General features: G+C 45.5%; 1 protein-coding gene across 2 annotated transcripts in view; it reads left to right on the top strand.

Annotated features, from left to right (window-relative positions):
• The window catches only part of MYO19 (myosin XIX), a 343,753-nt gene that overhangs the window by 17,279 nt on the left and 301,746 nt on the right, over positions 1 to 24,728 (top strand). For both annotated transcript variants that reach the window (XR_010786633.1, XM_066578554.1), the window contains exons 2-4: positions 5,830 to 5,944; positions 15,588 to 15,736; positions 18,310 to 18,423. Coding sequence is in view for 1 of the 2 variants with exons in the window: in XM_066578554.1 (XP_066434651.1) it covers positions 5,830 to 5,944; positions 15,588 to 15,736; positions 18,310 to 18,423 (378 nt within the window). In the remaining variant the exon portion in view is untranslated. The remainder of the gene's footprint in view (positions 1 to 5,829; positions 5,945 to 15,587; positions 15,737 to 18,309; positions 18,424 to 24,728) is intronic.

The following is a 24,728-nucleotide window of genomic DNA, read 5'->3' on the forward strand; positions in this document are numbered from 1 at the left end:
GATTAAAAAACGCATCAAAACCGCATATGGTTATTAATTGTGTCTGCTGCTCCTTTAGGGTGATCGCCCACTACAGTTTTTTTTCACAGCAATATTTGCAGCGTTTATTTTTTCTGCATGGGTCTATGGGACTTGTAATGTTAAAATAGCGCAATTTACCGCGAAATCGCGTTTTGCGTGATCGTGATTTTAACATTACAAGTCCCATAGACCCCTGCAAAAAAAAAACAAAACGCTGTGAAGTTCGCCGTGAAAAAAAACTCTAGTGGGTAGTCACCCTAATACCCTACGCGGTCTTTAAATACTGCATGCAGGTTTTTTATGTGTCTTAATTGTGGTTCTAAAGTGCAACCAACACATGACCCCCCTAAGGCCGCTCTCACACACGTGTTCAGAAAACGCAGCTCAAAATCGTGGCATTTTTACCAGAATTTCGAGCAGCGTTTTTGAACACAGGTTACAGCGTCTGACAGCGCTCTTCAATGCACCCCATCATTGTGATGGGTGGTGAGATGTGTTAAAAACCACAAAAATGCAGGAACAGAACAGACAGCTCTCGAAAATCACAGTGTTAGAAACACCATGTTCGAGCACAAACTTGAGTAACCTCATTAAAATCTATGGGAGTGTTGTGCGGTGGTCAGGGCGCTGTGCTAATAGCGGTAAAAAGCGGTGTGTGTGAGAGTGGCCTGCGGGGCTACAAACAAATCTTCATGTACTGCAGGAAATGCATCATGTTTGGAAAGATTACGCCAAGGGACAGATCATGTATGCAGCATGATCTAGGTATGAGTATGGGGGAGTGTGGGGTGGAGGCCCGGGGTGGGGGGGCCCCGAGCTGAACTTTTGCACCCGGGCCCCTGAGCCTTTAGGTACACCCCTGGTGAGGAGTAATATTATCTGGTGCCCTACATTTGAGCAGCATTGGCCAGTTTGACTCTGAGTTCTGCATGAAGTGTCTCGTTGCGCATCAGTAGTCTGAGACGCACCACAGCTAATTTAGAAGACAAAATTGGCAAAGGGGAACAAATGGAAAACATCAGGTATTTTTACTCCTTTTTTTCCCCACTATTGTCCCTAAAGTGGGCGACGAGCACTGGTACACGACGTCTGCAGCCTGCTAGCAACATGTACTGACACTTAGGACGATAAGCCTCCTCTTCCAGTGGTGATATAATAATAATAATAATAATAATAATAATAATAATCATCATCTTTTTTTGTATAGCGCCAACATAGATCTGGGGGGAATACAGAAAGACAAAAATTACAGAACCACGGTTACATAGTAATCAGTTGATGGAAACAGTAGGGTTGAGGGTCCTGCTCCAACGTGCTTACATACTACAAGTAATGGGATGATACAGAAGGTAAAGGGCTAGAGATGTGCACAGTATGGTGAGTGAGGGATGCTATACACAGACAATGGTCAGACATTTAGGAGCAGTTTATGATGGTTAGCAGAGATTGCAGTCAATAGGTCAGGGAGCAATGTTATCAGGCGGCAGACAAAGGAGTTTGTTTAGGGTATGCGGTATGCTTCCCTGAAGAGGTGCGTTTTTAGAGCACGCCTGAAGTTCTGCGAGTCCTTGATTGTCCAGGTAGCCTTTGGTAGTGCATTCCAGAGGACCGGCGCTGCTCTGGAGAAGTCTTGGAGGTGGGAATGAGAAGTCCGAATTAGAGGGGTGCACAGTCTAGTTTCGTTAGCAGAGCGGAGAGCCCGGGCTGGGTGATGGATTGAATGAGGGAGGCAATATAGGGGGGCGCTGTGCTGTGGAGGGATTTGTGAATGAAGGTAGTAAGTTTAAATTGAATTCTGTATTTAACGGGCAGCCAGTGCAGTGACGGGCACTGGGCAGAGGCGTCCGAGTAGCAGCTAGACAGAAAGATGAGCCTGGCTGCCGCATTCAGGATGGATTGGAGAGGGTAGAGTCTGGTGCAGGGGAGGCCGATCAGCAACAAGTTGCAATAATAGAGCCGTGAAGCGTATTTAGCGTGTCTACAGTGAGAAAAGAGCGGATTCTTGCGATATTCTTGAGGTGTAGCTGACACGTTTGGGCAAGAAATTGGATGTAGGGGGTAAATGATGGATCAGAGTCGAATATGACCCCAAGGCAGCGGGCATGCTGTCTGGGAATTATGATGGCGCCACACACTGAGATAGAGATGTCAGGATGAGGTCCGTTAGTGGAGGGTGAAAATACCAATAAATCAGTTTTAGAGAAGCTTAGTTTTAGGTAGACAGAGGACATGGTGTTAGAGACAGCGGACAGTCGGTGATGTTTTGGAGAAAAGGTGCAGAGATGTCAAAGGAAGAGGTGTATATCTGGGTGTCATCAGCGTAGAGGTGGTATTGGAGGCCAAATCTCCTCATAGTTTATTCAATAGGGGCTGTGTAGATAGAGAAAAGGAGGGGGCCGAGGACCGAGCCCTGGGGAAGCCCAACAGCAAGGGGAAGAAGGGGGAAGGTAGAGCCAGGAAAAGAAACACTGAATGAGTGGTCAGATGGGTAGGAGAAAAAACCAAGAGAGAGCAGTGTTCTTTAGGCAAATGTAGCAAAGCATACTGAGGAGGAGTTTGTGGTCAACAGTGCCAAATGCTGTTGAGAGATCGAGGAGGATCAATAGAGAGTTGAGGTCGTTTGACAACTTTGTAAGGGCGGTTTCTGGAGACTCTGAAAGAGCGATTAGACAGGTAGGAGGAGAACCAGGAGAGAGCAGTGTCTTTTAGGCCGATGGAGCGAAGCATACTGAGGAGGAGTTTGTGGTCAACAGTGTCAAATGCTACGTAGAGGTCGAGAAGGATCAGTAGGGAGTAATCGTCACTCGATTTGGCTGTCAGTAGGTCATTGGATACCCTTGTAAGGGCAGTTTCTGTTGAGTGTTGGGGTCGGAAGCCAGACTGTAGGGGGTCGAGGCGAGAGTTCTCTGATAGATAGCTTACAAGGCGGGAGTAAACTAGGCGTTCTAGTAGCTTGGAGATGAAGCGGAGATTAGAGATGGGTCAGTCGTTGGCAGCATCAGTCGTGTCAAGAGTCGGCTTCTTTAGCAGTGGGGATATGATGGCGTATTTGAAAGGAGAGGGAAAGAAGCCAGAGGTCAGAGAGAGGTTGAATATAGTGGTGAGATGGGAGATGACCACTGGGGAGAGGGATCGGAGGAGGTGTGACGGGAGAGGGTCGCTAGTGCAGGTGGTGGGAGAGCAGAGCAATTTGGAGACTTCTTCCTCTGTCGTTGGTCAGAGTACAGACAGTGAGCAGGAGCTAGATGCAGTGCTGACAAGACTAGGGTCAGGGCTAGTCTGGGATTGGAAAGTTATTTCCTGACGGATGTAATCAATTTTCTTTTTGAAGTAGGCAGCCAGCTCTTCAGCACTGAGATCCGTCTCAGGGGACTGCGATTTAGGGCTGAGAAGGGAGTGAAAAGTATCAAAGAGTCGTTTAGGGTTGTGCGATAGTGAGGAGACGAGAGAGGTGAAGTAGACTTGTTTGGCATGGTGGTAGGCGAGGTTGTAGGTTCTGAGCATGAATTTGTAGAGGAGAAAGTCCACGGACATTTGCGACTTCCTCTACAGCTGTGTAGCACTTCTAGAGCACTGCCGGATGAAGCGCGTTTGAGGCGTGAGCCAGGGTTGCCGCGTTCTACATCAAATGGCTTGGGTCATGGGGGGGGGGGGCGCCGCTTCATCCAGGGCATGTTTGAGAGCGGTGTTGTAGTGAGAAGCAGCCAGGTTTGGGCAGGCGAGGAGAGAGATAGGGGACAGAGAGGACTGTAGGGATTCAGCAAAGTCCTGGGTGTGAATGGCCTTAAGGTTCCTGTAGGTACGGTACGTAGGTGGGTCTGGAGAGATGTTAGGGAGCGTGACAGAGAAAGAGACAGGAGGTTATGATCCGAGAGCGGGAGAGGGGGATTAGTGAAGTTGGAAGCAGAGCAGAGACGGAGGAAGACCAGATCAAGAGTGTTGCCATCCCTGTGAGTGGGAAAGGCTGTAAGAGACCAAGGGAGGAGGTGAGCGAAAGAAGCTTAGAGGCAGATGGGGAGATAGGGTCATTAGTGAGGATGTTAAAATTACCTAAGATGAGGGTTGGAATTTCAAAGGATAGGAAGTGGGGGAGCTAGGCAGCAAAGTGGTCCAAAAACAGGCAAGGAGCACCTGAGGGGCGGTAGATAACTGCTACTCGCATGGACAGCGGGCGGAAAAGCCGTAGCGAATGTACCTCAAATGAGGGAAAAGTGAGTGAGGGTACAGGGGGGATGACCTGGTAGGTGCGTTTCGGGGAGAGAAGTGCACCTACTCCTCCACCATGCCTGTCATCTGGTCTCGGGGTATGGGACATTTGCAGGCCATTGTAAGACAGTGCAGCAGACTGTCAGACTGCTGTATCCACGTTTCTGTGAGAGCGAGCAGATCTAAAGATTTAGCAGTAAAAAAAAGTCGTGGATGGTGGGGAGTTTTTTACATGCTGAGTGGCAGTTCCAGAGCGCACATTTAAAGGAGTCAGGGGAGGGTATGCATGGGCTAGCAGTTGGGCTTGGAGATTTTATTAGTGAGTCAGGTAGGGGGTGATAGGTAGGAGCAGTGGAGGGTGGGCCAGGATTGGGAGAGATATCCCCAGATGCTAGTAGGAGCAAGATAGCAAGGGTGAGCAGATGGTTAGGAGATTTATGAGGGCGACTATTATGTTTGTTAGTGGCATTAGGGGGTTTGAGGCTAAGCAAGAAGGTAAAGAGTGCATGCGAGCTCTGAATAGGTGAGGACAGGAGAGAGGGGCTAATGTGAATAGAGTCCCATTGTGGTCACAGGCCCGCGGTGGGAGGCGTGGTCACCCAGTGCCGCTGCCCTGTGGGACTCTGCAAGAAGGAAATGTTTTAACATGTTGAAGTTAAATGCCCCGTTATACTTACTTAATAGGAGGGCTTATGAAAAAGATTAAAAATCTTCATCAACCCATTGAAAACCACTTGATGCCTCTTCTTATTGCTTTGTGAAGACAATTGAGGGGTTCACAGCTTATTAAAATTTTTCAGTTATTAGAATAAAAAATTCTATACTTACCTATTCCTCCCCAGGCTGTCTACTTACTGCCTCTTCTCCTCAACGATCTTCTCCTGGCTCCTCCAGTTCCCCGGGTCACATCACCCCCAGACGACCGGCTCCTCTTCTTCCTGTTATGGAGCGTACATTCTCGGCAGTCTCCTTCCTGCAGGTCAGTGTAGTTACGTAGGGTTCATTGCCTAACAGGGAATGACGATTCCCCAACCGCCTGTTTTAGCGTGCAGGTTAAAATCTAGTAAATGAACACTTGCAGCGAGAATCCTGCTGGCTGCAGGAGAGGTGACCCGGCAGACTGGAGGTGCCAGGAGAAGATCTGGTAAGAAGATGGCCTGGGGAGGAATAGGTAAGTGTATAATTTTTTTTTTCTCATGACAGAACCCCTTTGAGGCCCCCTGCACATGGGCGGAAATTCCACGGCGAGATTTCCCACAGAATTTCTGCCCGTGCCCTCCTGCATAGGATTGCATTAGATAACGCAATTCTAGGCAGACGGCCGTGATTTGTCCGCGTGAAAACACACGTGGACGACAAATCGCGGCATGTTCTATTTCTGTGCGGGTCTCGTAGAGGCCCGCACAGAAATGTCAGTGGTGACGGGCCAGCTTCTCCCCGTGCATGCGGCGGTAGCCGGCGCATAATAAAGAATGAAGATGCCGGTAGCGGGTAAGCCGCAGGCCTCTGCAGGGGCACGGGACCGCATCCCGCTGCGAGAATTCTGCAGTCGGTCTAACTTTGAACAGTGATATTTTAATTAATTGTGCTTTTGTTTTTCAGCTGAATGGATTTAGGAAAAATTCTGTTGAAGAGGTACATGCCTTCCTGATCGATGAAGAACATCTTCATTTGTATGACGATCTCACCAAAGTGAACCCTGTGGTGCCTGAAATTGGTAATTGCATTGTGTTTATTTTATATTCTATAGTAATTCATTTTTTGTGTATTGCAACCTTTTTTTTAAAATTGCAATCTATATATTGCAATAGAAATATACTGATGTTGCATGTTAACAAGATTTTTGTACTTACAATAAAATCTCTCTCTTGTTGCCTTCATTGGGGGGACATAGCTTTGACTGTAGGTATACCTACTGCCACTAGGAAGCAGACCAGTTTGTATGCAAGCAGTAGGAGCAGCCAAGTAGGATATGCAAGAAAAAAAACACAGTTAATATAATGAAATTTAAGAGCAGTCCCCTGAGGTGGGAAGATAAATCAGGACTCATGCGGACAGCATATAACCATTTGCAAAACTCTCTGCCCAAGGGAGGTATTCTCGCAAACCTATGCACCCGGTGTGCAGTGAGGACCATGTAGTGGCCTTACACACCTGCGTAGCCAAGGCCCCATTATGAACTGCCTCTGAATGTGCCATATTGTAGAATGGAGGTGTCCTGTCCTAAACACAACAGGCCTCTACCACCGCAGATCATATCCAGCACAAAATTACTACCTTGAAAGCCGTAAGGCCAGGTCTCAGACCATCCAGGATTATGAATAGGGAATGAGGGTGTCTAAAAGGGGCCATGTGAGATAGATAAGTCTGCAAGGCTCGCACTAGATCCACTTAGTGAAGTGCATGTTCTCTTGGATGAACTGTGTTGGGACAAAAGGAAGTCAGAAGAATATCCTCATTAAGGTGGGAAGATAAGATAGATAATGCAGATACTTGACCTTTCAGAGAACTAAAGACTCATTTAGATGGGCCGAGTGTCAGGCAAATGATGCCCGACACTCATCCCCGTACATACTAACCCCCGTGCACCTGCTCGGGAGCTAGTATCGTTGGCTTGCAGCGGAGAGGCTGCAGGAGATTTCTCTCCTTGCGCTCCCCCTCCCCTCTCCATTAACATAACATAGCGGCCGTTCAGTACTGAAGGCTGCTATTTACATTGAGCGATTAGCTCATTATCCATCGTTTATGCTGCATGGGCTAGTATTTGCGGAGACAAGTGTTGGGCATCATTTGCCTGACACTCGTCCTTTCTAAATGGGCCCTTAGGCTCAAGCCCATATTCAGACCCTCTTGTAAAAATTACAGGAGGTGGAATAAGGAAAAACACATAGGGTGAAAACTGAACAGTTTACACCGAATAAAGAAACTCTTCCAAATGCAATGATAGACCTGAGAGGAGGAAGGTTTCCTAGCTTTGGGCATGGTTTAAATGGCTGGCTCTGCAAAGCCTCGGGTACTCAAGCCCGCAGCTTCAATCGCCACGCTGTTAAATGAATTGTCGACAAACTCGGGTGGAAGAGGGGTTTCTGTAAAATAACATCTTCTCAAAGAGATAGGTGCCACAGAGAGTCGATTAGCAGGTAAACGAGATTTGCATACCATGCTCAGCAGGGCCAATTTGAGGCCATGAGAATTACAGGTAGATCTTCTACCTTGTCCTTCTGGAAAAAGTGTGGAATTAGTCGGAAGGGGGAAAAGACATACGGGAACTGAAAACCCATCCACCGAATTACGAATTTGTGTACTACTGGAGCTTAAAGGGGTTGTCCCGCGGCAGCAAGTGGGTCTATACACTTCTGTATGGCCATATTAATGCACTTTGTAATGTACATTGTGCATTAATTATGAGCCATACAGAGGTTATCAAAAGTTTTATACTTACCTGCTCCGCTGCTGGCGTCCTCGTCTCCATGGAGGCCGTCTAATTTTCGCCGTCTAATGGCCAAATTAGACGCGCTTGCGCAGTCCGGGTCTTCTGCTGTCTTCAATGGGGCCGCTCGTGCAGAATGCCGACTCCGTGTAGCTCCGCCCCGTCACGTGCCGATTCCAGCCAATCAGGAGGCTGGAATCGGCAATGGACCGCACAGAAGCCCTGCAGTCCACAGGGAGAGAGGATCCCGGCGGCCATCTTCAGCAGGTGAGTATGAAGACGCCGGACCGCCGGGATTCGGGTAAGTACTACCCGGTTTGTTTTTTTAACCCCTGCATCGGGGTTGTCTCGCGCCGAACGGGGGGGGGGGGGGGGGGGGGGGGTTAAAAAAAAACAAAAAAAAAACGTTTCGGCGCGGGACAACCCCTTTAAGGGTCCCGGATGACCTCACCCTTAAGAAATTGTCTGAAAGACTTTGTGATATAGCTCCCATTCTCCCAGGTTGACTGTCTCTTGGCTGAGGAAGTTGGCTATCCAGTTTTCTACTCTCTGTATGTGCACTGTTAAGAGTAACGGATTAAGATTTTTGTCACTTCGCCATAACTCTCCTACTGTGGGTTCTGCCTTAGTGGTTCATGTACGCAACGGCCATTGCATTGTTGGTTAGCACCTAAACTGAGTGACCCGTCAGCAGGGGTGCGAAATGATGAAGCGACTGGAGAATGGCCCAACACATTTATCAGCAGAACGGATTTCTGTTCAACTGAAGTACCTTGTACTGTGAGACTGCCGTGTGCCTCCCCAGCCAGAGAGGCTGGCATTCGAGGTGAGTACCTGCCATTGAAGGGAGAAAAAGGAAAGCCCTAAGCTGGATCTGTGGAAGTCCATTCACCAACGAAGTGAGAGCTGTGTTTGCAGATGTACTTGTATATTTCGATTTAAGGAGCTCACGGACCTGTCCTATTTCGAGAGAACTGACTGCTAAAAAGGCCGAACATGAAATTGACCTACAGAACCACCTCTAAGGTAAAAACCATCAGTCACAGCACCATCATGAAATGGTGAATGGACACAGGATTCTGTGTTTGTAGAGAGCATACCTCCTTCTGGAGTTGAGGCAACTTCTTTGGTGGCGTCAGCACCCATGCCTGAAAAGTGTTAAAGGAGAGGCACAGAAAATCTAGACGTTGTGAGTGCAAAAGGAACGACTTGGGATGGTTGATGATCCATCCAAATCTGGGCAGATTGCCCAGGGTAATATGGAGACTTTCCAGGTTGACTGCCCGGGTCGCAGCCTTTATCAGAATGCCATCGAGATAAGGCTTGGCTACTATCCCCTTGGCATGGAGATGAGCCATGACTGATGCCAAAACCCTTGTAAGCACTCGGGAGGCCCTGTCCATCTTGAATGGAAGGGCCATAAATTTATAGTGATCTGAGTGTACGGCAAATCAGTGAAAATGTTGGTGCGCTTGATGAATGGGAATATAAAGTAGGCATCCCTTGAAAAAGGCCCATTGTGGGTTGAAACGTTGCTACTGGCACCTGGACCATGGGCTAAATAAAGGTTGTTTTATTCCTATATATATGTGCACTTCCTCTGGTGCTGCCTTTCATATATTACTTTCTAGGCATCCTTGATGTCGATGGATGCAAGAAACTCCTCTGGTTCCATGGATGCAATGACTGATCTCACTGACTCCATGCAGAAATGTCGGTCTTTTACGTACTGATTCAAATTCTTCAAGTCCAGGATGGGTCTGACGGACCCAATCCTTGAGTGTTACGAATAGGTTGGAATAGAAACCTGTGAAATGTTGAGAAGTGGGAACGAGAATGATGACGCCTTGTGCAGAAAGATTGTGTATTGCCTGAACCAAGGCTCTGGCCCTTGAAATTTTTGAGCTCAAGAAATGCTCAGAGGGTTGGCAAAATTCTATAGTGTAGCCAGAGGACACGAACCCTGGCGTCTGAGATGTGGGTGGGCCTCGTTCTCCTGAACAGGGAAAGATGTCCCCCCACCCACCCTGGACATATCAGGTGGGGGCTGCCCATAAAGTGGAGGATTTAGTGGAGGATGACTTGGAGTGTTGGGGCCGTAGACGCCAGGAAGCTCTCAGCCTAAAGGAGGGCCTTTGCCTGTGATCTTGCACTGCATTTTTACCCTTTGAGGTCCAGGGACTGGAGCAGCGAAAGGAACAAAATTGAGACCTTTTCCTCTGTGTGGTTCTTGTGAAACTCAGTCTGTTTTGTACAAGATGGGAACTTTTTCCACCAGTGGCATCAGCAATGATCTTGTCTAGTTTGGTGCCGAAAAGCCTAGCGCTACCAAAGGAGGTTTAATAAAGCATTTTTAGCGGATGCATCTGCATGTGCCACCGAAGCTGTTGCGCATACCAAGAGCCTGGCCGTGTCCCGGGAAGCCTCGCAGGTAAATTTTCCTTCCTGGTCTAAATGATGATCAGTATCCACTAATTCTTCTGCTGAAGACCCAGAACTGATACCCCTGTGCAACTGCTTGGCCCATGCAGTGGTATCCTTGCTGTCCCAGGTAGAGGTGAAAACTGGCCTGAGAGCCAAAGCCACTTCCTCAAAAGAGGTTTCAGCTAGGGATTCAATCTTCCTGTCACACACGTCTTGAAATGACAAAATGTCTGCCACAGGAAGTGTGGTACATTTCACCAAGCGGGACACTGGTGCCTCCACTACAGTTGAAGCCTATCATTTCTTCACTAATTCCTCCAGAAAGTGCTATATAAGGTCTAAGTGCTTAGACATAGTGAAGCGCTTGTTAGGAATATTTCATTCCCTGGTGAACACATCATAAAAATCCTCATGAGGAGGAAAGGTTTTTGGAGAGAACTTCTTGGTTGTCTGAAGAAAACTGTCACCCCAGACGTAGTTCGCATCTGATGCAATACTTACAGAGTATCCACTACGGCAGCTATTGGGCTATCCACCAGACTTTGGAGGCCTGTTCCTCATCTATTTCAGAATAAGGTGGTGATTCAGACAACTTGCTCTCTGAGCGACTATTATGTCTAGAGTAAGCTTCCGAGTGCGCTTCGGTAGGACAATATGGGGGACCTGGATGATGCTCTTGACCATAAAGGCCTAAACCTCTTTTGTGGTCTACCACGTGAGGAGCCCTGCAAAATAGAGTCATTGACGCAATATACATTCTGTCTATGTGGACTGGACATATAGTCCAACCTGACAAGAATTTCAGTGGACACCTTGGTAAGGTCTGAAACTGCCAGCGACAAGGAGCGTGCCCATTCCGGCTCAGCAATCTGGTGATGCTGAACAGGAGGGGTGCAAGTAGTGGGATCTATGGCTGCCTGCCGTGATGGTATACAGTTAGGACAAGATGGTTCCAACTGTCCACATGTAAACTTTGTTTTACAGTGAGAGCACGCATAGTATGTGACTCTGACTGACCCCTGCCTAGAGTCTTCTGCTCTGCTGTCAGACATATCGCTAAACCAAAGCCGCAAACAGTAACGGTACTGCAGGAGGGGTTACAAGGAGGAGAGCTGGACTTGAGGCAGAGCTTACCCAAAGTGGATTCACTCTGTGGAGCAAAAGCAGCTGCTGGGTTCTAAGTTGATCCTAGTTGTCCCAAATCTTCCTATGTGACGCCACAAATGCCAGCACACCAAGCTGAGGATAACACCAAAGAGCAGGAAGTGGGAGTAGGCCATTGTGAGAGTGATGCTGGGAGCAACAAGTGCACTTTAAAAACAGGTGTGCTGAACATTGGTAAAATGAGAAGTAGAGACCCTCCTTCCAGTGCACTGGAGAGCTAACCACAATCCATGGGAGTGGCCATTGGAAGACCTGAAGCTAGGGCCTAAAGGCCTATTTAGACACCGATTATCGCTCAAAATTCGCTCAAAAGCCATGTTTTGAGCGATAATTGTGTGTAAAAGTGCCCATCTTTCACTTTTCTGCTAAACGATGAATTTCAGTTCAGCATGAAATCTATCTTTTGGCAGAGCAGCTGATAAGAAGGACTGCACACTGTGTTCTACCCGGGGAGCGCAGATTACATTATCTCAGCTGTCAGCCCTGTGACAGAACAAGGGGAATTTATTCAGAGAACAGTGGGTTGTCTCTTCTCTGAATACAGTTCCTAGCGGCTCACACGCTACTAATTTGTACTAATAGGCATTAGTACCAAGTAGTAGTTTAAGCAAAAATGATCACTCAAAAGCCATCTTTTGAAGTTAGAACTGTCAGATGTTCCGTCAGCACAAACCTTTTCCAGGTGCAAGCGCATTGCGGGAACTCGGCTGCCGTCTGCCTCTGCTGCGCTCCTGGGAATATGCAGCCTCTCCAGCGCAGCAAGACTGGGTGCCCAGTTGGACATACAGAATGGGTCTCTACCACTACACAGCAAATGGGCCCTGAAAATCCAGGCGTCCAAAGACAGAGGGGAGCCATGGTAGAGGTAAGGGGAATGAACCACTCGGCAGTCAGGACACCAGAGTGCGGCACCAATACCATCCCCACCAACATTGTCTGACCTTGAGAGCACAGCTGCAGATCTCAAGTTTCAGGCCTGGGAAGCACTCACCCTGTGCCTGCCTAAGGGAATAGTGGTGGGTAGCGACCAGTAGGACAGGGGCTCACTCTCGATCTGGACAATTACTTACCCTAGTGGTATGTGGAAAGTCCCGTGAGTAAAATACTAATCTATTCTAAGGAAAGGCCCCACAAACCCAGGTGTCCATCGGCGGAATGCGCCATGGTGCCAGCAGTGCCCACCCCCCAGCTCTCGCCTGCCTTTAACTAGGAAGGGAGTGCTCCGGTGAGTAGAAGGAGGAGGCACTATGGCTGGTGGACAGTGTTTAGGCTAATGCTTGAACGTGCCTGCTTTTCTTCGGAGGCAACAGGGCAGTTAATTCCCCTCTGTTCGCCCTCTTCAGTGGAGTAACGGGAGAGTCCAGCCTCCCAATGTTTCCTGAATCTAAATGGTACATGAAGACTGACGATGAAGAGGTCTGCCTTCTTTGTGATGTAATCAAGACCACTGTATCAGTTGAAATGCATCATCTGTAAAGCCCTATGCCAGCTGTTTTAAAGAATAAAGTTTTTTAACACGTAAGAGCCGACACTTTGTATCATTGTACAGTATGTTCATAAGTACCAGTTGGACTGTCGGCTTGTTTTTTCCGCTGAAGAGGAGGTGAGTGAGAATACTATTGATGATCAATCCTCAGGATAGGACATGGTCCCTCACTCAGGACCCTGACTGATCAGCTGATTGTGTCCCCGCAGACAGTGCTGCAAATACGCATAGGTTGGAGCGGAAGCAGTGGAAGTCTCTACTCCAACCTCAGTGAAGTGGTCAGTGTTTGTAAATGCAGACACGGCACGCGTTGATCTCGAAGAGAGCCACGCTTGCAGTTACAAGCGCCGGCCACTACAGAGAGGTCGGAGCAGAGACTTCCGCTCCGATCTCTGTGTAATTGTGCGCCCACTGACATCACTGCAATCAGCTGATCAATTGGGTCCAGTGCGACGGACCCCAGTCAGTCATATTGATGACCTATCTTTTAACCCCTTAAGGACATGGCCCTTTTTTCCATTTTCGTTTTTTCCTCCCTCCCCCCCTTTAAAAAATCATAACTCTTGGATTTATTCATCGATGTTGCTGCCTGTGGGTTGTTTTTTGTGGGACAAGTTGTACTTTTCAATCGTACTATTTAATGTACCATATAATGTACCATACAATGTACTGAAAAACTTTAAAGAAATTCTATGTGGAGTAAAATGAAAGTCTTGTTTCTACTGTGCATAAACTGCAGCAAAAGGACATGACCACTTTAATCTATGGTCGGTACGATTACGATACCAAACTTATATAGGTTATTTTTTTTTTTTTATGTACTACTTTTATTTTTTTTCAAAGATATTCAATTTTTTAAGATCATTTTCTGCCGCCATCTACTTACATATATAACTTTTTTAGTTTTCCATCAACATAGTTTTGCAAAGGCTCAATTTGCGTTGGTACCGTTTTGATAGCTTTTTAATGCATTTTTTCTTGGAGACACGGTGACCAAAAAAGCGCATTTCTGGTGTTCTTTATTTTCTTTTCTTCTGACATTCACCGGGGTAAATAATGCATTACTTTGATAAATGGGATTGTTACAGATGCAGCGATAACAAATATGTATTTTTGTTTTATTATTTAGATTGTTTTATTTAAAACATGGCAAAAAGTTTTTGTTTTGTTTTTTTTAAACAATTATTACTTTTTTTTAATAATAAGTAAAACTTTATATTAATTTTATTTTTCCTTTTTTCCTTAGTCCCAAGAGGGGACAGCAGCTTGTGATGCTTTGATTGCTCCTGTAGTATGCTGTAATGCCATAGTAATTACATCATACTGCGATCGTGCAGGCATTCTATCAAGCCACCCACAGGGATGGCTTGAGAGGCATCCTGCCATGGCAGCCTTGCGGCCTTTCACAAGGCCCCCAGCTGCCATGACACCCACATGACTCCCTGCGATCTAATCGCTGTCAGAATTGATAGCGGCATTTAAAGAGTTAACCGCTCTGATGAGCGGCGCGGCTTATCAGAGCTGTTGCGGGCGAGTGCTGGCTGTAAGAAACAGCTGGCGCACGCTTGTATGGAGGGAGATCGCCACGTGATCTCTCTTCACACATACCTCGACGCTGTAGGACTTAACTGTACGTCCTATATTGGTAAGGGGTTAAGTACCAGCCATTTATGGTGCTTTTATTTTTGCATCCTTTGGCTTTCCATAGCTATAACTTTGTCTTACATCGACAGAGCAGTATGAGGACTTGTTTTTTGCATGACGAGTTGTATTTTTTCGTACTATTTAATGCATCATATAATATATTGGAAAATTTTTAAAAACTTTTAGGTGGGGTGAAAAGGAAAAAAATGCACAGTAAAATATCAATATTTGCAGACGAAAAAAAATTATACAAAGTAATTAATACAACGGAGGACAATGTGCGGCTACAAAAGGTCATCGATAAGCTGGGGGCTTGGGTAGAAAAATGGCAAATGAAGTTCAATGTTGATAAATGTAAGGTTATGCACATGGGCAGGAGAAACGGATGTCACCAATATTCACTAAATGGGGTACTGCTAGGGAAAAGTGAGTTGGAAAAAGACCTGGGGGTACTAGTTGACTGTAGACTTAACTGGAGCAATCAATGCCAGTGAGCTGCAGCAAAAGCAAATAAAGTCTTGGGGTGCATTAAAAGAGGTATAGGGGTGAGGGACAAGAACATGATTCTTCCACTATCAGGCCCCACATGGAATACTGTGTACAGTTCTGGACACCGGTGCTCAGGAAAGATGTTGCAGTGCTTGAGGGGCTTCAAAGAAAGGCAACTAAATTAATAAACGGGATGAGAATACTGGAATACCCAGGGAGACTATCAAAATTGGGATTATTCACCCTGGAAAAAAGATGGCTAAGGTGCAACCAAATAGATGTGCATAAATACATTAGGGGACAATACAAGGATCTCTCCCGTGACCTGTTTATTCCCAGGACTGCGACGGTAACAAGAGGACATCCTCTACGGTTAGAGGAAAGAATGTTTCATCGCCAACATAGAAGGGGGTTCTTTACAGTAAGAGCAGTGAGACTGTGGAACTCTCTGCCTGACGATGTGGTGATGGAAAAATTGATAGAGGAGTTTAAGAGGGGACTATTCTTATCTAGATCCAATAGTACTATTCAAGTACTATTCTTGCAAAAAGAAGCAGGTACAGGGTGTCAGGCCACATGGTACATGTAGTGCAGCATGGCCAAAATATTAATCAATACCTCGTATTTATCAGTAACATGCTGTGCGACTTTGAACGATTGATGTGTATTATATTCTTTCTCATTGTGATCTTTTCACGTTCACGGTAATCTGTTTCGTTGTAGTTTTGAAGTGTCTTCAAGCAAGATACTCAGCAGATATTTTCTACACAAATGCTGGATGCACTGTAGTTGCAGTTAATCCATTTCAGCTAGTTACTAAATTATACAGCTTTGAGGTGATGAAGGAGTATCACGCTGCAACTCATCCTCAGGTAACTGGAAATATGACTCATATTTGACATTTATACATGGAAATGTGTTAACCAGTTCAGTGCTGGAAGGAGATCTGTCACCAAATTTGTTGCCCTCTCAGAATAAACTAGCAACAGAAGCCTTCATTGCAGCACTGTTTCACTTGAATTCAAAAACGCAGCTCAAAATTGCAGTAAAAGGTCGCGCTTTCGAATGCCATGTTTTGTGAATGTATGTGTGAAAGAAGCCTAAGTGTGGTGACAGATTCCCTTTAACCCCTTAACGAACGCCCATACACCTTTTTATGGTGGTCAGTAAGGGCTTATGTGTCTCCCTTGTGCCCCTTCTGACAATGCTTGGAAACTGCTGATGCATTAACTGCAGTGTGAACACTCTCTGATGTCCGACCCTGCAGGGGACATGCTGTGCCCCCAGATATTGTATCTTACATATCCCTCATGTGATAAACAACAAATATGGTATTACAATTACTGTAAGATGTTATTTTATGTGTCTCCCCATCACTGCAGGATGAAGAAGTGTCAGTCTTTACTTCATGCCACACACTTTACACACTTTATGTCCTCACTTACAGCATCTTTTCACCAATAACCATTGTAGCAGCAGGTGATTAGTCACCTTGCAGGATTGTCACCTTTCCTCCACCTAGGTGGTCCACCACACTTCAGAAACCCATATCCAGACCAGAGTACGTGGTAAAATTCAGGAAGTCTATTTTATTTTGGCAGTAAATAATGGATACAAAGGTAACAACTCTTCGCACTGTTACTTAATCACAGCGCACACTTACATCAACAACCAAAATCCTAGCCATCTGGCGCTAACTCACGCAGGTGCATGAAGTTAATGCATCAGCAGTTTCCAAGCATTGTCAGGAGGGACACAAGGTGGACACATCAACTTGCCAAGTAATTGGTGTAGAAAGGGTGAAATCACCAGCGAGAGGTGAGGTAGAAGAAGACTTAATGAATCCAGAGGGTTGGCTTAAATCAAAGCTGTGATCCGTCCTATCAGAACAACTATTAGATTTCAGGCTGCATTCAGACGAACGTATATCGGCTGGGGAGAGGCGGGGCGGGGCTAATTCTCAGAATTTAGCCCCGCCCCGCCTCCTTTCATTGCAAATAGTGCAGAGGGGCGGACAGGAGGCAGAGAGGGGGTGGGAGCTCAGTTCCTGCTCCTGGCTCTTCCATCCCCCACTGCAGATGAAGAGGACCTTTATCAGCTCGGCGTGAAAACCGAGCCGATAAACGTTCGTGGGAATGCAGCCTCAGGGATGTGCTGTAATTAGTGTCATTCTGTTGTTGGTGGTGACTGCTGTTCCCTCATTGGCTCTTCCTTGCATTCAAGTAATGGTCATTCCTTTAGGACTACTTCCCACTTCCTTTTTTTTTTAATGCGATATTGCTGCGGTTTTTTAACGCAAATGTCAGTGGGACTTTCTTATGTTAAAAACACATCGCGAGTTTGTGCTTTGCGATTTTTGTGTGATGCGTTTTTAACATTAGAAAGTCCCATTGGCAATCGCGTTTAAAAAAAATGCTGCGATAAAGCGCAAGTGGGTAGGAGGCCTTAGGCTAGGGTCACACAGGGCGGATTTGCCGCGGTTTTGCCGCAGCAGATCCGCCCACGGCAAAACCGCCCGCGGCCGCTAATCCCGGGATTAGCCAGCCATGTGGATGAGATTTCTCAGAAATCTCGTCCACACGGGACGGCTAATCCACTGCGGTAAATCCGGTTGAAGCTGCGGCCGCTGCAGCCGCGGCCGCTGCAGCCGCGGTTTCAAAAGAAGCAGCATGTCCATTCTTCGCTGCGGCCGCGCTCTCCTCTATGGGAGCGCCGGCCGCAGCGCGGCCGGGCCGCTTCAAAGCCGCCGCGGCTTAAACCGCGGCGGTTCTCCCGGCGGAAATCTTGCGGTTTTTGCTGCGGCCAAACCCCAAGATTTCCGACGAAAATCCGCCCTGTGTGACCCTAGCCTAAATGGTGATCTGTCCATGCAGCCGGTGGGAAGTGTATCTGTGCGGTCAGATACTGTTCATGATGTACCTGCCCGTGACCCCGGGGGGAAGTGTATCTGTCTGTGTGGTCAGCTGCTGTTTATGGTCTATCTGTCTATGCAGCTGGAGGGAAGTGTATCCGTGCGGGTAGCTGCTGTTCATGGTTTGTGTCTGTGCAGCCGTCGAAGTGTATTCCTGCGATCAGCTGCTGTTCATGGAATAGTTGCCCGTGTAGGTGGCGGGAAGTGTATCCGTGGGGTCAGCTGCTGTTCATGGAGTATCTGTCCGTGCAGCTGTCGGGAAGTATTTTTGTACACCCAAGGGGAAGTATATCTGTGGGGTCAGCTGCTGTTCATGGTCTATCTATCCGTGCACCCGGCAGGAAGTGTATCCATGCAGTCAGCTGCTGTGGATGGTGCATCTGTCCGTGCAGCCGGAGGGAAGTGTAACGGTTAGCTGCTGTTCGGAGTTGCATTTAATGCTGCTGTAATACTACATTTATATTGCATTTAGCTAAAACGTTTTGCTTTAAATTTCTACTTTTGAACCATTAAATATTCCTGGTTTTTTTTCAGAACTGTAAACCGCACATCTTTACTGTTGCAGAAGAAGCTTATCGAAATGTCCAAAATCTGATTTATCCTGTGAACCAATCTATAATTGTTACTGGGGAAAGTGGAGCAGGAAAGGTAAAGTAGCAACCAACACCAGCAACATACCAAGCAAGCCCTTTACTAAATAACACTGGAGCAATTTTTTTTTCATCTTCTATTGCATGAGGTTTTAGAACTATTTCTATTTTTCTGCATCACTGATTCCAAATCTGAAATCTTTTTTTTTTTTTGAGCATGTTCTAGTTTCCATGCAATACTAATTTCTTTTTGTTACAGTTAATGGCACTTATTGGTTTTTAAATTGGAGTTAAAGGGCAACGACGCTTAGATTGAATATAACTACATCACTTTTACATAATTGTGGTTTTTAAATGTAAAAAATTATTATCTGATAAAAACACCGTTATTTTTTTGTTGTTGTTTTAGATTGAATCATGGCTTCTTTTAGTAGGTGTAAATGTAAGAATAGTTCTGACACCTTCTGTTATATATGTGGCTGCTACACATTTCAATGTCAAAGGCGCACTATTTCATCATTTGTGACGTGTGCATATATTACCTATTTTCAAGTTCCCCTTTACGATCAAGACAAGAATTGGGCTCTATATATAGTGTGTCATAATTGTGAGGAAATGCTTTGTGACTGGGCAAAAGAAAAACGTGAAGACATGCCTTTTGGTATTGACATAGTGTGGCGTGAATCTAAGGACCACAGCAATCACTGTTATTTCTGCTTGACCAATACATAGGGCATCAGCAAGAAAAAACTGCATATGATCACATATCCTAATATTCCTTCAGCCATACAACCTATCCCACACTCTGAGACACCCCTGGTTCCAGTTTTCAATAGTTTTGTCTCCTCTATGGACGAAGAAAGTGAACATGGTGATCAAGGGGATTTTGATAAGATGCTTGAGGAAATGGTTGTAGAATCTGAAGGATCTTCTGATGCCAAGTAGTCATTAACCCCTCAGCAGTTTAGCCAACTGGAATTGAATGATTTGGTAAGGGATTTGGGCTCATCAAAGAAAGCAGCTGAGTTATTAGCCTCCAGTCCTCAAGAGGATGTACTTAACCGGTCAGCTAAATTATCCCATTTCAGGAAGCGTGAACAAATTTTTTATGAACTTCTTTTCCGAAGACAAACACTTTGTTTACTGTCAAGATATCAGTCGTCTTCTCAGCCAGTTAGGTGTTACCACTTACAATCCAACAAAAATGGCGGCTATTTCTTAGCTCAAAACAGAGTCTGAGATGTGTTCTCTTACACAATGGGAATGTTTATGCAGCGGTTCCAATTTTTCAATCAGTTCATCTGTGAGAAGTTTATAATGGCTTAAAAATTGTTCTCGACTTACTGAAGTATCAGAAGCATAACTGGATCATTTGTGTGGATCTTAAAATGGGAAATTTCCTCCTTTGACAACAGAGAGGATTCACAAAGTATCCTTGCTTTCTGTGTTTGTGGGACAGCCGAGCTCAGGAGAAACACTGGACACAGAAAGAGTGGCCGAAATGTGAAGCTCTGTAAGTAGGGATGTAAAATATTGTGAATTAACCTATAGTTAGGCCTCCCTCAGTCAAGTGTTTTTCAATTCTGCATTTACTGCATTTTCAGCAGTGTTGGCATGTGTTTCGACAGCGTTTCGGCTGCGTTTTTAACACAGCTTAAAACATAGCCAAGGAAGCTGGAAACTTTTTTCAGACTTGCTTGCATAGCAACCTGCATTTACCGCTATAAAAACGCTGTACAAAATTGTGCCGCGTTTTCAGCAGTGCTGAAAACGTAGCCCATTCATTTAGATGGGAGACACACCTGAAAATGGCCAAGAATAGAAATACAGCATTGGAAACACAGCATTTGCAGCTTTGTATGAGCAGGCCCATTGAAATGAATGGGAGTGTTGTACAATATTTAGCGCAGTGCTGAAAACGCAGCGCTGAACGCTGTACAAAAACGCCTGTGTGAGGGAGGCCTTAGTCGATACAGGATCATTTTCCCCCTCTTCACATCAAACTTGGCTTAATGAAGCAGTTTGTTAAGGCTTTGAATAGAGAAAGTGAGTGCTTTCAACATATTGTTTCTGCTTTTCCTGCCTTGTCTTTCGAGAAGATAAAAGCAGGTGTGTTCGATGGACCTCAAATTTGAACCCTCATACATGATGAAGAATTTGGCAGGAAGATGAATAAGGAGGAGAAAGCAGCATGTCTGTCTTTTGTGGCACTTCCTTGGTAACAAAAAAGCAGAAAACTCTGAACTTCTGGTTCAAAGGATGCTGTTTGTTTTCCGTGACATTGAATGTAACATGAGCGTTTAGATTCACTTCCTGAACAGTCACCTTGATAAGTTTCTCGAAAACTTTGACGTTGTTAGTGATGAGCAGGGAGAACGCTTTCATCAAGATCTGAAGACGATGAAAGAGCGTTATCAGGGGCAATTGGACAGGAATAGGATGGCAAACTACTGCTGGAGCATCAAATGAGATTAGCTCTTGCATGTGTACTTGCTGAGGACACAAACCCAAATCCTTGCCTGAATAGAATTTAAATGAGTTTTGCGCAAATTTTATGCTTCAAATAAGTGTTTTTAATTTGTTTTATTTTAAAATTGTAGACAAATTCTGATGCAATCATTTGTTTTAGTGTAATTACTGTATTATATAAATTATTATATTCTTAGCAGGATGATGCCCAAGAAGACATTCTACTTCATTATGTTAAACTAAATGTTGAAAATTTTACATTAACCCTTTCCAATCCAATTTGTATCCTGGTTTTCCTAGGGGGCTTACTTTTTTTCTACCATTATACAATGGTGCTATCTGCTGGCTAAAGCCAGTACTGCATGAGGTGTCACGTTGGATAGGCTTCAACAGCATAGAGGCTGGCAATATACAGTAAGAGAACCCCGACAGATGTCTTCCAACATCGGTGCTGTACAGCCTTAAATCATAATGTCTTCAGAGGTCAACCAGTGGATTGGAAAGGGTTAAGATGAAAACCTAAATCTTGAATTGCAAAAAAACTGTAGTTTACAGAGAAAAACTAATTTCAGATTTGAGATCAGCACATTCAATAATTTGAGTAAGAACAAGTGTTTTTATGGATGAAACAACAATTTTGTTCCCCAGTGTAATCTTAGTTGAAATCTAGATGTGAAATCCAGCATGAAGAATTCAGTTTTGTGCAATAGAGCAAAAAGTTGTTGATGAAAAAATATTGCAGTCATGTACAAGTGATTTTGTAGCATCAGTGATGCTTTTTCTTGTGAAAAATCTCGCACCACGTTGTTGCTACCCTCTATTTTTTTTTTATTCCCCCCCCCCCCAAGAAGGTTAATAAAAGTTTTTATGACAAATGTGTCGCATGAAAATTGCACGTTCATGCTATGCAATGCGATAAAGAAGGAGGGTCCATACGGAACATGGGCTACAAAAAAAAGCACATCGCAGAAAGAGAGCATGCTGTGTCTTTTAAAATTTATTAGCATCATCACATCAGTGAAAATATCGCTAATGGGAAGGAAACCATTGGAAAGTATGGGTTTCACAAACGTGCATTTTGTAGCGCTGTTGCAAATTTTTTTAGCCCATGTGAAAGCTGCCTTAAAGGGGTTGTCCCGCGGCAGCAAGTGGGTCTATACACTTCTGTATGGCCATATTAATGCACTTTGTAATGTACATTGTGCATTAATTATGAGCCATACAGAAGTTATAAGAAGTTTTTCACTTACCTGCTCCGTTGCTAGCGTCCTCGTTCCCATGGAGCCGACTAATTTTCGGCGTCTAATGGCCAAATTAGCCACGCTTGCGCAGTCCGGGTCTTCTTCTTTTCTCAATGGGGCTCCGTGTAGCTCCGCCCCGTCACGTGCCGATTCCAGCCAATCAGGAGGCTGGAATCGGCAATGGACCGCACAGAAGCCCTGCGGTCCACAGAGTAGAAGATCCCCGCGGCCATCTTCATCAGGTAAGTAAGAAGTCACCGGAGCGCGGGGATTCAGGTAAGCGCTCTCCGGTGTTCTTTTTTAACCCCTGCATCGGGGTTGTCTCGCGCCGAACGGGGGGGGGGGGGGGGGGTTGAAAAAAAAAAAAAAACCCGTTTCGGCGCGGGACAACCCCTTTAACCCCTTGAGTGGCAGGTTTCCTACCACCCTGTCGTGCCCACCAGGGCAGGTTTTTTAAAATGGTCTAATCATTGAATTTCAACTAGTTTTGCAGTTGCGTCTCAAGAGCCATAACTTTTTCATTTTTCCATTGACATGGCCATATGAGGGCTTGTTTTTTGCGGGACAAGTTGTGATTTTTTAAACAGGGGGGAGGAAAAAAAGAAATGGGGAAAAAAGAAAAAAAGGGGCCATGTCATTAAGGGGTTAAATAATGTATTAACTTCCTTCTCTGGGTCATTACGACGCACACGGATACCACATGTGTGATTGTATTTTTGATTTTTTACAAAGTAAAGGGAGACAAGTGTTTTTTTAATTTTTTAAATAATTTTTTAACTTTTTTTTTTTTAAATTTTTTTTAAATTTTGTTTTTTTTTTGTCCCTTTAGGGGACTTCCACAGGGACCCATTAGGACCCCTGACCACATTCCGGGGGTCCAATGGTGACAGCCCTTTACATGCTGCAGTGACAGCCCTTTACATGCTGCAGTCACATAGACTGCAGCATGTAAAGGGTTAACACAGCAGAGATCGGAGGTTTTCTCTGATCTCTGCTGTAAGAGCTAGTACCTAGCTGTCCTCTGACAGCTAACAACCAGTTCTCCCTGCCACAGAGACCATCGGCTTGCTTCTGACAAGCCGATGGTCTCTATGGCAACCTGTAAACAAAGCAGGACATTGCCGACATGTCGGCAATATCTTCTGCTGGTTTTTCAAAGCCCTTGCACTGCTCTGTGTGGGTCTGTGCAGGCAGAGCACACTGTCACAGCTTGTGGCATTGTGCTCTGCAGCTCCCATAGTGATACATAGCCCGGAAATCTTCCGGGCTATGTTGCTATGAGCAGTGGAGCTCGTCACGGAAATTTTCCGGGCGTGCCACTCAAGGGGTTAAGTGCATTTTTAACCAATTAGTGACATAACTAATTTTAGCCTAAGGATACGTTCACACGCCACACCACTGGTCAGAGGATGCGCCAGTGACATACGGATATGCAGCTGAGTTTGAAAATTCGCAGAGATGGTGTGGATTGTGACTTTCTCTTGCGGAAATGTTGCAGATTTTGCAGTGGAATTTTCCACAATAGCAAATCTGCCTCATCTCCGCTATGTATGAACACACCCTTAAGAACTAATAAATTATTTCTCCTTTTGTGTTCCAGTGGTCAAAACTTAATTTTTTTGTCAATGTATGACACCTTTTTGTATTTTGCAAAACATGAAGACAAAAACGGAGGATCGGCATAAGTATTTATGTGGAAAGAACATGGAAGTATGGAGACAGAGGTGGCTGCTCTCCTAGTAACATTGCGGAGCCAGATTAGTGTGTGTGCGTGCGTGCACATGCATGTGTATATTGTGACGCTCCAGGGGGTTTAAACACCAGGCAAACGACTAAAGTCCGTTTGTGTTTGTTTATTCACACGAGAGGTTATAACATAAACAGCTGGTATCCCAGTAAAAGGGGAAGAAATCAAAAGTCCTTGAAGTTCAATGCAGAAAGTACTAGTCCATAGCAATAAACAATATCACAGTGGTAGTTCTTTTTCATGCAGCTTTTACCAGCTTGAAGTGGAGCCTGCTTGGTAGCAACCTCTTAGTAGACTTGTGAGTAGCTTCCTATAGTCAGTAGTAGCAGGGACAGGGATCTCATCAGCCTCCTGGGAAGTCAAACTCCTGTTTTAGTCTTTCACAGTGCACATGTCTGAAGCTCGCTCACAGACAGACAGACAGACAGAGACACACACACACACCCTACTCTGTAGACTGACTCATTTTATATCTAGCAGGTGCCTGAGCTCCACTTGGTTCCCTGGTTCAGGTGAAAACCTGTGCTGGAGAGAGGATGCGAGGCCTACATCACCGAGTTAAGCAACCTCTGCGACACATATCTTACATCCCTGACTTCTCCTCTCACCCTGCTACATACCCTCCCCTCTCTGCCCCAAGCCGGGGGGCTGGGCACCAACTGCCACTGAACAATGGACCCTTGAAAGGGCATCTGCATTGCCATGTAGTTTTCCTGGCCTATGTTCTACATCAAACTCAAACTCCTGTAAGGCCAAAAACCACCTTGTAATTCTTGCATTGTTACCTTTTCTCTTACTCAACCATTTCAAGGGGGCATGGTCAGATACTAACTTAAATTTCCTCCCTAGGAGATAATACTTCAGTGAGTCCAGCTCCCACTTTACAGCTAATCCCTCTTTCTCAAT

This window comes from Eleutherodactylus coqui, chromosome 1 (genome assembly GCF_035609145.1).
Source record: "Eleutherodactylus coqui strain aEleCoq1 chromosome 1, aEleCoq1.hap1, whole genome shotgun sequence".
NCBI classification, from domain to species: Eukaryota; Metazoa; Chordata; class Amphibia; order Anura; family Eleutherodactylidae; genus Eleutherodactylus; species Eleutherodactylus coqui.